The sequence below is a fragment of the Nyctibius grandis genome, chromosome 8 (genome assembly GCF_013368605.1).
Source record: "Nyctibius grandis isolate bNycGra1 chromosome 8, bNycGra1.pri, whole genome shotgun sequence".
NCBI classification, from domain to species: Eukaryota; Metazoa; Chordata; class Aves; order Nyctibiiformes; family Nyctibiidae; genus Nyctibius; species Nyctibius grandis.
Window position 1 is genome coordinate 14,050,257 of NC_090665.1, and position 13,490 is coordinate 14,063,746.

General features: G+C 60.5%; 1 protein-coding gene across 1 annotated transcript; it reads left to right on the forward strand.

Moving 5' to 3' along the window:
- The first annotated feature begins 4,970 nt into the window (after positions 1-4,970).
- On the forward strand, positions 4,971-6,924 carry FAM43A (family with sequence similarity 43 member A). The gene has a single exon (XM_068406611.1). It carries the CDS (start codon positions 5,130-5,132, stop codon positions 6,216-6,218), a length of 1,089 nt encoding a protein of 362 aa, XP_068262712.1. The 5' UTR covers positions 4,971-5,129; the 3' UTR covers positions 6,219-6,924.
- The last annotated feature ends 6,566 nt before the right edge of the window (positions 6,925-13,490 follow it).

Genomic DNA, 13,490 nt, shown 5'->3' on the forward strand with positions numbered 1-13,490 from the left:
CTCAGCCTGACAAGCAGACCCATTAAGAAACCCCCCACAAAGCACCCCTGCAAGAACATCAAGACAATTTTGCTCTGTGCACAACTGCAGCTGCTTGAACCCCCTTCTTTCCAGCTGCATTCAGAAGCATGCCGGCACCATAGGAACAGGGGGAGCTCGCTCCACAAGCTCCCCCATCTTTTGGTGAAGGTCTCGGGCCCCTCTAGGAAGAGCAGCACCCCAGGGAGGCTCTAAAGCAGGGCTGCCTGGGCAAGGCTGAGCCCTGAGAAGGCACCAACCCCACTGGGGCCCTTGGGCGAGTTTTTTAGACTCTGCTTCTTCCACCAGCCCGATGAAGATAAAAACGCCTCTGTGCCTGGCAGGGTGGGGGAAGGTTAATTAGAGAGAGCTGCCTGCGTCTTTGAAGGTGCAAAGTGCCGGGCAGGAAGCCAGGAGGGGATTTCTCCAGCTCCCGGCGTGCCAGCTCTGCCTGGGCAGGCTCATCCCCTCTGCCCGCCACTGCCTGCACCAGCTCCCCCTCTACACAGGCAGGGATGGCCCCATGGTGGCAGACCCAGGATGGGGCATCGAGCAGCGGATGCCACCCCAACACCACCTCTGCACCGCTCTGCTGGCAGCATGGCAGGAGGACCAGTGCCCGGCACAGCCCCACTGGCCCGGCGAGCATCCCCCGAGGGTGCCGTGACCCCTGAGGGAGGGCTCTGCACCCCCGGCCGCCGGCTGCCCTTCTAATTATAGCTGTGGGCGCAGGAAGCGCTGTGGCAGCCTGTGCAGGAAGCGGGGTGTGCCGCCCTCGGTGACTGAAAAACAACCACGGCGGAGGTGTGCCGCCACCGCCACGGCCCTGCCGAGCAGCGCAGCCCCAGCCCCGGGGCTGCCCCCGGGCTGTGGCACCCCGAGCCACAACGGCATCGCCCTCGGTGAACCCAGGGGGATCCAGGGCCGTCACCACATGGACCCTCCACAGGCCTCACACTGCCCCAGCATCGCCCTCAGTGCACCCAGGGGGATCCAGGGCCATTGCCGCACAGACCCCCCGCAGCCCTCACACTACCCCACTGTGTCAGCACTGCCTGTGTCCCCAGCCCCGACGCCCAGAGCCCTGCGGGGCAGGGCAGCCTGCAGGATGGGGTGCTGCTCCCCTTCAGAGAGGCAGGAGGGCAGCAGGGACGGCATGAGGCATCCATTAAGGGCTTCGAAGGATCCTTCTCCCTGAGCAGCAGATGCTGTTCCCTGCCCCGCCGACTCATCTCAGGCTGCCCCAGCTCCCACCAGCAGGCTCCAACTACAGCCTCTGCCAGTGAGACTCGGCTGATGGCCGGCGGGGCTGGGGTCTGTGGCACCCCGCCAGTCCCCATCAATGGCCTGTGGGGCCCAGGTGCCGCTCAGCCTTTCCGTTTCATGGAAAATCCTGACAGTTCAGCATTTCCTTTGTCATGGTTCAGAACAAAGAGTTGAAACTTTGACATTTAGCGTAGTTACAGAGCCTCTGAAATACTTTGTTTTGGAAAATACTGAAATGCCGGTTTGAAATGTTTCGCTTTGACTGTGTCACTTCAGCTGCTGCGGCACAACGAGCTCCGTTGCTATCTGAGAGGAGAAAGCCTGGGATGTTTTCATACACTGACAAAATCAATGCATTCCCATGAATTATTTTGGTCTTGTCATATCAACTTTTCCCAGCACCTTTACCCGCTTCTCTCCCCAACCAGAGCCCCGCATCAGCTCCAGTTCCAGCTGCTGGGCACAAAAGCCATCCCCAAAGCAGGGCTGCTCTCTGCAGGGTTTTACTCTCTCCCATCGCGCAGGCCCCGGCATCCCCCCATACCGCAGCAGGGCAGCCAGCACGGGCAGCCTGGCATCCCCCTCCTACGGAGGCGGTGGGCAGCTGCCCGCCTGCCCGCACCCCAGCAGGGCAGCGTGTGCCCTGGGGCCGAGAGGTGCATGGTGGGGTGCAACCACGGGCTCCAGCGCAGACCGGAGCGGCCAGGGGAGGAGGAGGATGGAGCAGGGAAAGGGGGAGTGTGCCATGGGCCAAGCGCAACACTCGCAGCGCTGCCGGCGCGGGGCAGGCTGGGCCGCGGGGCAGAGATGGTATCTGACAGACTTTCCCACGCCTCGCACAAGCTCTCGGGGCGGGCGCACGCAGGCAGGTGATGCTCAGTAGCTGCTGGGGTATTGCATAAATAGAGAGCGGGCTGCTGTGCTTCCCCCAGGCTACAGGGCCATGCAGATAAGCCCCCAGCGTGCATGTCCTACACAGCACGGGTGCTGCCGGCCTCACAGGCGGGGAGGGAGCCTCGTGCTCACCAGGAACCAGGCAGCATGGCCTGGCCCCGCAGGGCAGGCTCCCCTCTCATTGTGCCTCAGCTTCTCCTCCTGGCAGTGAAATACGGACATCCAACGTGACAGGAATAGCCCCATGCTTAGGGCAGGTGCCCCAAGCTTTACTGATCTGCTCCCTGCTGCCAGACTTCACCCAAACGCTGTGGCACAGCTCCCCAGCCCAGCACGGAATTAGGAGGGGTCAGCATTTCATTTGAGAATTGCAATTACAGGCCACCATGATATGCAACATGCTCTTCTGTTGCCAAAGCATGTGGTGGTTCTCCACGCCCAGAACTGAAGCAGCTGCTGCACAGGAGGAACGAGAGGGTCCTGAAGCTAATTGGGCCCATTAATGAAGCAAGGAAGGCTGCAACGGTCTCCGGCACACCAACTGGTGAGCAAGCACGGCGAGGAACTGAGCTGAGACCGTTTGCATCCTCGAGCAGGGCTGTAACCACAAGATACCTTCCCTGCAGCTGCACTTCCAGCCAGCCCGGAGGCAGCTATGTCGGGGGGCACCACCTGGAGCCCCCAGCAGGTCCTGCTCCCACCGAGAGGCTGCCGTGCCCACATGTCTCAGAGGAGCAGAAGAGGTTGCTCTTGGCCTTGCAGCTCACAGGCGCCAGCCGGAGGTGGCAGCCGCTGAGCACGGGGCAGGTGTGGGTCTGGGGGGTACGAGCCAGGAGCTGTGGGGTCTCAGTGCCGTGGTTCAGCAGGACACCACGAGGGAAGAAGGCAGTTCTGTGGGCACTGTGGGAGTGCCACACCACGTGTGGGTGTCACATGTCACCCTAAGCCGTTGGATTTATTTTATGTGCACAGCAGCGTCTTCTGATTTCACCTTGAAAGACAAAGAAGACAAAGGAAAAGCACACTGGATGCTTCTGGAGATGAAATGAACTAGCTGTACAAACCAAAGTCCTCCTCTCCCTGCCATACAGACGGATGGTCCTGCAGGCTGGCAGGAGCTGCCTGCAACGGGATGCAGCACGGCACACAGCCCCTCCTGCCCACCGCACTGACAGCGCTGCGAGGGGCTCCCAGTGGGCGCCCAGCACTCAGCCTGCGTCAGGCCAGGCAGGGCCGAAAGCAGGGACCCCCCAGCTGGGGTGGGCTGCTGCTGGGCACCCGGATGGGCCAGACCTCAGCCCCTCGCCTGCCCTCCTGCCGAGTCCCAGCAGGACTCTGCCAGAGAGGCAGAGGGCTCGGTTCAGCGTGGTGCGGAGCCCAGGTGGGCATCTCAGTGGGCGCTGGGCTTTACGCCAGGGGTCCAGCCAGCTTGCCCCGGCCGCGCAAGGGCTTGTGTGTGCTGACCGGTGCATGCCCGGCCCATGTGCAGCTCCCCCGCTGCCTCTCTCCCCTTGGAAAATGGGAGCATTAACAGACTCACGTCTCAGGGCCAGCACCAACCTTCTGAACACCGCGAAAGCTGCGGAACACAGGAAATGCAGCATGCCCCAGCTCCACACCCACCCCTGGCCTCTGGAACCCATCGGTGCGGTCAGGCGTCCCCCGGTACCAGCTGCGGCCGAGCAGGCTGCGGGCACGGCGCTGCCGACGCTGCCCTCCAGCGAGGGGGTACTGCTGAAATGCCAGCAAACGGGCAAGCGCTGGTAATAACTCGACGCCTGTCACTGTGGTTAGTTGCAGTTCCCAAGTGATCTGCTAGATGGCATAATGTAGCAATAATGATAATAACGATAACGATACACGGGTTTAATTGATCCAAACTCTAGAAATAATTTGTCAAATAATTTAAGCAGGTGTTTACCTATTTTACTGCACGAGTACGTACCGCTTGCCTTTTGTCACACGTTTATTCAAACCCTGACGAAGTGCCCTTCCCTGCAACCCTGCAATTTCTATTCTTTCTGGCAGAGGATATAACACACGACACGAGAAGCTATAGCCACGACACAGAGACCAACTTTCCAAAGCTCTCATTATGCCTGTGACTGTACTCGAGCAACCCCAGCAAGAAATTAGAAGCAAGCTTCTGGTTATTCGGTTGCTGCGTATAAATAAAGAGCACAGCATTACTCATAAGTAATAGCTTTTATGTGCTGCAGGCCCGTCGGCTCCCAGAGCCGGACTAACCAAATCAAAGGGAAGATTATGTTGCAAGAGAGAGACTCCTCCACGGCACGCCCCGGCCGGGAAGGCTTTGGGTTCTCCCGGCCGTGGGGTCTCCCGCAGCGGCCTCGGGATTTTTATCAGTTTGGGAGGTTTTGAGCCGCCAGCTCCCCCCTCCCCGGCTGCCCTCTGCGCCAAGGCCGGCCGCGCCGTGGGGAGCGGGGCGTGACGCCGCGGGGGGGGGGGGGGGCGCATCGCGGGCCGGGTCCCCGCGGCGCCCCGCTCCCCCATGGCCCGGGCGGCAGCGGCCGGTGCCCCCGCTGGGGGCCGCGCTCCGCGGGCCGGGGCGAGCGGGCCGGGGGGGCCGCCCGGCCGGGCTGGCACCGCCCCGCGCCCGCCCCACGGCGCGGCGGGGCAGGGGCCGGGGCCGGGGCCGGGGCCGGGGCCGGGGCGCCGCGGCGGGCGGCGCAGAGCGGCGGCGGCGGGCGGGCGGCGAGCAGCGCGCCGCCGGCTCGGCGGGCCGCGGGCAGCCGGCGCTCCGCCCTCGGTGCGCGGGGCCTCCCCTCTCCGCGCCCGCGGAGCGCCGGCGCTCGCCTATATCTACGGCCGCGGCGGCGCGCCGCCCGCAAGGATGTGAGGCGGGCGGGCAGCCCAGCCGCCGCCGCCGTGGCATGCTCCCCCGCGCCCGGAGCCGTCGGCGCGGCGCCTAGCCGCGGCTCCGCGGGGCGATGCTGCCCTGGAAGCGGAGCAAGGTGGAGCTGGTGGCGGGCGAGGCGCGGCGGCAGAGCAAGCCCAAGGGGTACGCGGTGAGCGTGCCCTACTCGGCGCTCACCTCGCTGGCCCGCGCGTGCCCCGAGAGCGCCCTGCACCGCGTGGGCAGCATGTTCCGCTCCAAGCGGCGGAAATTCCGCGTCACCAGCGAGGACCCCACGTACACTGTGCTCTACCTGGGCAACGCCACCACCATCCAGTCCAAGGGCGAGGGCTGCACCGACCTGGCCGTCTGCAAGATCTGGAGCAAGAGCGAGGCGGGGCGGCAGGGCACCAAGATGAAGCTGACCATCAGCGCGCAGGGCATCCGCATGGCCCACGCCGAGGACAAGGGGCTGCGCCGGCCCGGCCACCTCTACCTGCTGCACCGGGTCACCTACTGCGTGGCCGACCCGCGCCTGCCGCGCGTCTTCGCCTGGATCTACCGCCACGAGCTGAAGCACAAGGCGGTGATGCTGCGCTGCCACGCCGTGCTGGTCTCCAAGCCCGAGAAGGCGAAGGCCATGGCCCTGCTGCTCTACCAGACGTCGGCCACGGCCCTGGCCGAGTTCCGGCGACTGAAGAAGCGGGACGACGCGCGGCACCAGCAGCAGCAGCTGGTGGGCGAGCAGAGCATCCCGCTGGTGCCGCTGCGCAAGCTGCTCAACGGGCAGTGCTGCTACAAGCCGCCGGTGGAGCGGAGCCGCAGCGCGCCCAAGCTGGGCTCCATCACGGAGGACCTGCTGGGCGAGGAGCAGGAGGAGCGGGCCATGCACTGCGACTGCGAGGACATCCTAGAGGCCCTGGGCGAGCCCGAGGGCGAGCTGCTGCGCGCCGGCGCCGGTCGCGGCGAGGGCCCGGAGCTGGGCCAGCTCCTCCGCGACCTGGGCGAGCTCAGCCTGGGCAACGACCTGCGCTCGCTGCGCGCCGACCTCCGCGTCCGCCGGCTGCTCTCCGGCGAGAGTACGGGCAGCGAGTCCTCCCTAGAGAGCAACGGCCCGGACGGCGCCGCCCCGCCCTGCAACGGCGCCGAGCAGCCGCCCCCCGGCGACCCCGAGACCGGCTGAGCGCTCGGCTGCGCCGGCAGTGCGGGGTCCCCTCCGGGAGTGCACGGCGCCGCCGGGGCGCACCGGGTCCTCTCTGGGACGGCACGGACCCTCCGGGCACCCTCCGGGAGTGCACGGCCCCACCGGGGCACACCGGGTCCCTCCGGCCCCGCCGACGTTGCACGGCCCCACCGGGGTCCGTCCGGGAGCCCTCCGGTTCCCTGCGGCGCCCCCGCGTCCCGCAGCATCCCGGGGAGCGGCCGCCCCTCCCGGTGCCGGTGCCCGCCGTGGCCCGGGGAGGGGAGGCGGCCGCGGGCTGTTTACCTCCGGCTCAGCCCTTGAAGATCTGCCAAATTCCTGGAATAGCTTTCCCCGGGGAGGGCGGCGGGAGGGAGGTGTTGCGCCTTGTTTACAGTCAGAAATCTCACATCCGAGAGGGCCCCCCCCCCGCCGGTTTCTCCATTAAAGTCGCCCCATCGTGCTGTCGTGTCCGAGAGGTTTGCACTGTTGTGAAATTTTTTTATTATTATTTTTAAGTTAGACCCTTTTTTTGGGCCCCGGTCCTGTCCCCGGTCTCAATGCTCTAGATCTTTTGCTGTGCAAAAGAAGACTCTACTTGTGGCTGTTCACCTGTACATAGGGAAATGTATGCAAATACATTTTGTTATTTTTAAGAACACCACCATTGCGATCTCCTCTGTTTGCACATATGTGAAGAAAATAAAGATGACAGTAATTTAAAAGAAACTGGGGTCGCTGTAGCCATTTGGCCTCTGTGTGTGCATGTTCCTGTAAGGAGACGGGCGGGGAGATCCCTTGGGATGTGTTGTAGGTGCAGGAGGGCACTGTGCCGGAAGGGCTTTGCAAGCACCGAGCAGGATTCCTGAGCTGGCTGGGGATCTTCCACTGCGGGGAAACACACTGAGCACTTCTGGTCTCTTAACACAGGGATGGGATGAGTTTTTCTTCTCTCCGCAGCCTCTAACGAGAGAGAGGCAGGAACGTGTGAGAAGCCTCGTGTCGGGGCTCTCTGGCTGGATCATAGTCTCAAGAAACCTGACTGCGCAGCTCTGAGGCTGCCGTGGGGCTCGCGCGTGGGGTGAGCTGCCCCTTGCCTGGCAGCATGCGCATGGGTGCCTGGAGCACCGTGCAGCCCTTGTGGGGTTTGCAGTCGGCCGCTATTGCTGCAGCTGGTCCCTCGTCGCTTGCAGCGCCAGCCCGAGACAATTTCATAACCTCACGCAGGGTAAGCAGCGAAGTTGATTAGCCACGAGACTGCCGCAGTATTTTTAGCTGTAAATCTGTTTGTAAGAGGCAGGCTCCCAGGGCAGTAGAGATGTTCCGGTTTCATTTGTCCCCAAGTGGAGGTATCAATTAAGAGAAAATTACTCTGGCATTTCTGATGTCTTATGTTTTCCACTGTGCCTGTGCTGCAGTCGGGCGAGTTGCAGGAATGTCATTGAAAAGCCCAGCCAGCTGCTGGGGCCAGGCCACACTACTTGTGCAAGGCACCAGCCTCTGAACTTGTAAATACCTCATTAAAACAGATTGCAAAATCTGCCACCGCACTGGTGAGAAGCTTTTACCACTGCCTCAGTGCAAGTCAGTGTGAGGAGGGAGGCACTGGGTAGGGTGTAATGGCGAGAGGGGGCAGCCCCCCCTCAGAACAGGCACCTGCTTGCCCAGGTCACGCTCAGCCTGTGACAGGCATCGAGATGCAGCAGGTGACAGTGGCTGCTGCTGGATTTGAGCACAGAGCATGGGCAGGCTGGCACTGCTGAGACACACCTTGCAAAGGAAAAGGTGCCTCTTGCTGCTCTTTCTCAGGCAAAGCTCCCCTTGCCTTTCCCAGGGAGGGAAGGGGCAGGCAATGAGGTGGGGAATGAAGCACCCAGAAAGCTTATCCTGCAGTGCTTTCCCCAGGGTGGGGGCTGCGAGTGGGGTGGAGGGAGCGGGGCACGCTTGGAGCAGGGCAGTGATAGGGCACCCTGAGAGCAGGGCACGCCGGGGAGCTCACAGGCTGGTTTGAGCTAACCCCAGTTGCTGAATGACCGGGCGGTGTTCGCTTTACAACCTCTGTGTGTGCTTAAAGGCAGTTAATGGCATTAGCTCTGTCAATGCCTTTCCTCTCTCCAGAAGAGCCATCATGTCTGCAACAGTAAGGAAAGGTTTTTACCGCATGCCGGAGCTGAAAGCAGAATTCCCTGAGCAGCACGGGCAGCAGACAGGGCCTGAAGCATTTCCCCTTGAAGCCATTAGCAGGACTACTGTGCAGTTTCCTTAGAGGCCGGTACAGGTCATTAGCTGTAAATGCAGGGTCCAAATCCCTTTGTGCCTGCGATATTTTGGTACTAGAACCACTGAAAAAAAAAATCATACAGATGTCTGCAGTGTTACTGCGAGGTTATTCATGTGTGCTTAACTGCTGTGCCTTCCCCGTAGCAGCATTCATGGGCCTGCAAATGAGAACAAGTGCCTGTAAGGAGAAAAAGGTCATTATATTTTCTGCACAGCAAGTTTGAAGGAGCACCTCCCTAGGATAAGGAGAGGAGGAGAGAGCGAGACCCTCTCTGTCGTAGGTTCAGATAAAGGGCTGAGCTGCTAATGATTTTCCTTTGAAACAAGTACCTTCTTGCCAAGCTAAAAGCCTGCTGCCGGGTGATGAGAAGAGCAGGACTTTGGGAAAAGCCTCTGCAGGACATGCAGCCTCTGCTGACTGCCGTGAGGTGGTTCCATTCTCAGCCCTTGGAGGTTTCCAGCACAGCAAGGTTGAACATTGAGCTCCACACAGCGCCGACCGAGCAGACAGCGTAGGATGAATTGGCCAGAAAATACCCGTAACAAACGATACACCACCAGGAGAGACAATGATCCTGCTCCGAAGGCTTCAGCTGCTGGTCTGAATCCGGCAGAGGAGGTGGATGCTCGGGCCAGTCAGCTCAGGTACCGCACCAGGTGCCTGGGATTTCCAGAGCGTGTTATGGCTAATCAGAGCATGTCATTATTCCAGGCAACAACGATGATTCCCCGAATGTGAAGAAATTAAGGGAAACAGAGCACTTGTTACTAATACTATTTGTTGACTTGGTGTATTTGCTGGTGTACTACAGACTTGCTCCTGCCCATAGGTAATGAGGCTGAGGGGGGCCAGACCAATGTGGAAGTGTTTGCAGGATCCCATGTGCAGCTGCTTGTTTTTCTCAGCCCTCAGCATCCCCTTCTCCTGTCCTTAGATCTTCCTCATCCACAACAGGAAAAAAATATAATTTTCAACCAGAAAAATTAGCCAGTGGTCAAGTGGAGTGAGCTAGGTCACGAAACGACTTTTAGCACAGACTGCAGGACTGATTTAGGTGGGGAATTATTTGCAGTTCAGTTTGGTGACATGCCCTGCACGTGGGCACGTCCAGTTTGCCTGGCCAGGGGCAATGCTGCAAGAACTGCTGGCTGAGGGGCTGCTTTGGCCTCCCAGGTGCGAGGTCTGGTTGGATGTCACCAGGTCAGTGGTGAAAACCTCTTGCTTTTTGGGGTCTACAGGCAATACCCAGTATCAGGCACAGCTCCAGCCCCTGGGGCAGTTCCAACTCACCTTCAGCACACACGCTGCGACTCTCATGGGGAAGCAGGAAGGCGTCAGGATTTCCTCCTTGGTGGTGTGTTGGAGAAGAGCAGCTGACCTGTCCCACTGCTGTTAGTCATCCCCAAGACACCACAACTGTCCCATTACCCAATTCTTGGCGATCACACCAAACCTCCCATTACTTAGTGGGGAAAACCCCCAAATTTCAGCCTGCAAACGAGGCACAGGGCAGGCCTCCTACCTTCAAACCATCCAAGGGGATGTGGGTGATAGCACTGCACAGCCCCTGGTTTTCTCGGGCGAGGGTGGCCAGGGTCCCATGGGTGACAGGAAAAACCTGCAGTGCCGTAAGCAGTGCACAGTGCCCTGGCTGTGCCTCACCTCCCACTTCTCCTGGAGCCGAGAGGAAACAAAACCTGCATTTCCAAAGCCAGCAGCAGCCCCAGCTCCCACAGAGCTCACGTGCCATGAAGGCAGCTTCCCCCTCCTCGCCCCAGCTGCTGGCAGCAGCGGGGGCTGTTTTCCCCAGCAGCTGGAGGGAGATGATGTGCAGGGACAGGAATGCGAGGGCAGGCAGCCAGGGCAGGACATGGACAGCGTGGGGTCCCAGAGGCCAGGCCAGGTCGGTTCATCCGCGGGGCTCAAAGAGGGCTCGAAGAGCCCCGCAGATGAACCGACCTGGCCTGGCCTCTGTGGTTCTGCTTCTCCCCGCAGCTCCATCACCCACCCCAGGCAAGGTGACACCCCCAGCTTGCTGGCTGGTGGCTTGCAGCGGGCTGCATCTTGGTTAAAGCCTTGCAAGGTGCATGAGCCGGGGGCAGGGGGTGTGTGGAATTGGCTGCTGCTATGTCCCGGCGTGAAATCAAAGCTATGCATTCAACAAAACATGACATTCCCGCTTGCCAGTGGGGGCCCTGCCCGGCGGGAAGGCTGAGTGCTACGAAAACAGTCAGAGAAACAGTTATATAATGAAGGACATGGGCCCAATCCTGCCTCAGCTTGACATCGCGGCTCTGTGAGGAGCTGAGCTCCAGGCTGCAGCTGCCCAGCACCCTCCAGGATCTGGCCTTGGTTTCCATGCTCCACGTCAAGGGGTGGAGCTGGGAGAAAGGCTTCTGTGTCACTAAGTCAGAGCCCAGCTCCCATCTGCGGGCTTAAACCAAGCCCCATTGGTGGCAGAAGCTGGGCAAGGTCTGGGACGGGATAGCCCAGGACTGCCGAGGGGCACGAGCTGCTCACTGCAGGCATCTGGGCTTTCATGCTACTGCCCTGCTGCTCCATCCCAGGTGCTCCGGACCCGGTGGTGGCACATCATGGTACACATCATGTGTCCCCATGCCTCGAACGTGCCCTCGGCTCGCTCTGTGGGAAGGATGTGAGCTCTCTCCTGGAGAACTGGCCCCACAAAGGGCTGTGCCTATGGAGCTCCTCCCATGCTCTCCTGCTCCAAAATGGGGGGTGGCTGGCCAGCCTGCCTCTGCAGCTGGTCCTGCTTCCAGCCCGCACAGAGGGGTAACATGCTCAGCGTCATGTCCAGATCTGGAAATCCCTGCTGCTCCGGCACGGGTGCTCTGCAGACCCCAGGAAGGACACATGGAAAAGGCTGTGGGACGGGATTCATCGCTCTTCCTGCGGCACCGTGAAGTTGCACGCAGTCTGCTCAGATGCATGAGCAAGCTAACCTGTGACATTAATGAGAGCTGACAGCGTTCCTGGAGGGAGCCGGCAGAGCGACAGCGCAGAAGCCGCTGCTGCTGGGGGACGGAGATCACCCACGCTGCGCGCAGAGCCGGGCTCTGCAGCAGGCTGGCCTGGGCACGCCGTGGCCCTTGAGTCCTGCTGCGCTGAGCTCTGTGCTCACTCCAGCTCCAAAAATCATGGTGGCGGGTACACCCTCAGCTCCAAGGGACAGGAGACGTGGTGCCCGAATCCAGCCCTGGCAGCTGCCTCCCGCTGAGCGCCTGCCCAGCATCGCTCTGCCCTTTCCAGCCAGCCCTGCCTGCAGCCAGGCGCTGCCTTTCCCAGCCCACACGCTCCCCTCCGGCTCCCCTGTCTTGCTGTGTGTCCTGGCCCCCGGAGCGCTCCAGGCCTCGGGGCTGCTATCTCTCACTCACACAGCTCCTTTCCCAGCCCAATTTCATGCTGAGTAAGAGCTGCTGTTTCAGCAAGTGCCGGAGAGGATCGCCTGCGCTTGGCACACAGTGCGGGCAGCTGAGAGTCGTGAGGGCTCCTCCTCCTCTGGGCAGGGAACAGTTAAGGGAATTAGGATGAAAAGTTGATATAAATAATTCGGTAGCTCCTGTAGGAAGATTGCAATTTAGCTTAATTATCATAATTACATTTTCAATCTCTCTGCTAATAATTATGAAACAATAGAGCCAAATGTGCATGCAGCCACCTGCTTTCCTGACCAGTGACTTACTCTGCTGCATGAAGCAGGTCCACAGGAACGGCAAGGCAGCTGGCAGGGATGGCGGGTAGGGATGCGGTATTTCCCCAGCACCTTGTTCTGGGCGTTGGGAAGCCTCATTCCCCTCTGCCTGGCACAGGGATTTTAACTTCAGCTCCAGGATCAGCAATGGGATCATCTGAGAGCAGCCTGCCTCAGTGCAAAAACATCTTCTCCTCTCCTGAAAGTGGAGAAGAATAGTCTGGAAATACTCATTTCTGAGCAAGGAGCCCTTCCCCGTCCCACCATCCACCTTCGTCTGGGACGTAGCCTGACCTGCCTGGAGGGATCGCCAGTGCAGGAACAACACACAGGTCCCTGCCCCGCTCTGCCCTGGCTCAGCAGCAGCAACAACACCCCGTGTCCACGTTCTGCATCCCCCAGTATCCCCGTCACCTCCCCACATCCAGCTCTGATCAGTGCCGGGCTGGGGCAGGTCTATGAGCTTGGGCCCCCCCGGGGCAGTCTGCCACTGTCCCTGCAGGTGACACTGTGTCCTGTCCTGCTTCCTGCTTGCTACACTGCTCCGGCAAGGTGCGGGATGAGAAATGAGCTGCTTATCTTCAGCACTGCTCTGATCTAGTTTTATTTTCTTAAGCAATGGCCAGGCTTGAGAGAGTGTCTCATAATGCAAAGGCTCTGCGTGGCACGGAGGGGAGTCCCTGCACCAGTACAGCAGTTATCCTACACGCACCAGTACAGCAGTTATTCCTCCTACACCAGTACAGCAGTTATCCCCCCTACACCAGTACAGCAGTTATCCTACACACACCAGTACAGCAGTTAGCCCCCCTACACCAGTACAGCAGTTATTCTACACACACCAGTACAGCAGTTATCCCCCATGCATGACTTTGCTACAAAAAACCTCTGGCTCCAGCCCTGGCTGGAGCAGTGTCTCAGCAGATTTCTAGCAGCACGTACAGCATGGTACAGCCATGCAGGAGCCCCTAAGATCCACCAAGATCTGCAGGAGCTGGTGGCCAGGACGTACACAGCCATTGCTAGGAGAGGCCACCGGATGATCTGATTTCTCCCTTTTTGGACTCCCACCCCAATCCCATAGAGACCTTTTGGTTACTGCTGCTTTGAAGCGAGCTGAACCCGCTGCCTCTGCCCAGCTTGCACTGCTGTTACCGAAGAGACAAACGCCAAGGAAACCAGACCCTCCGGTGCTGCTGCCCGTGAGTGAGGCAGAGGAGTGAGGACTGCTGCAGACACGGGGTATTGCAAGGACATGCTATGCAGTGGTGAAAAGACTGAG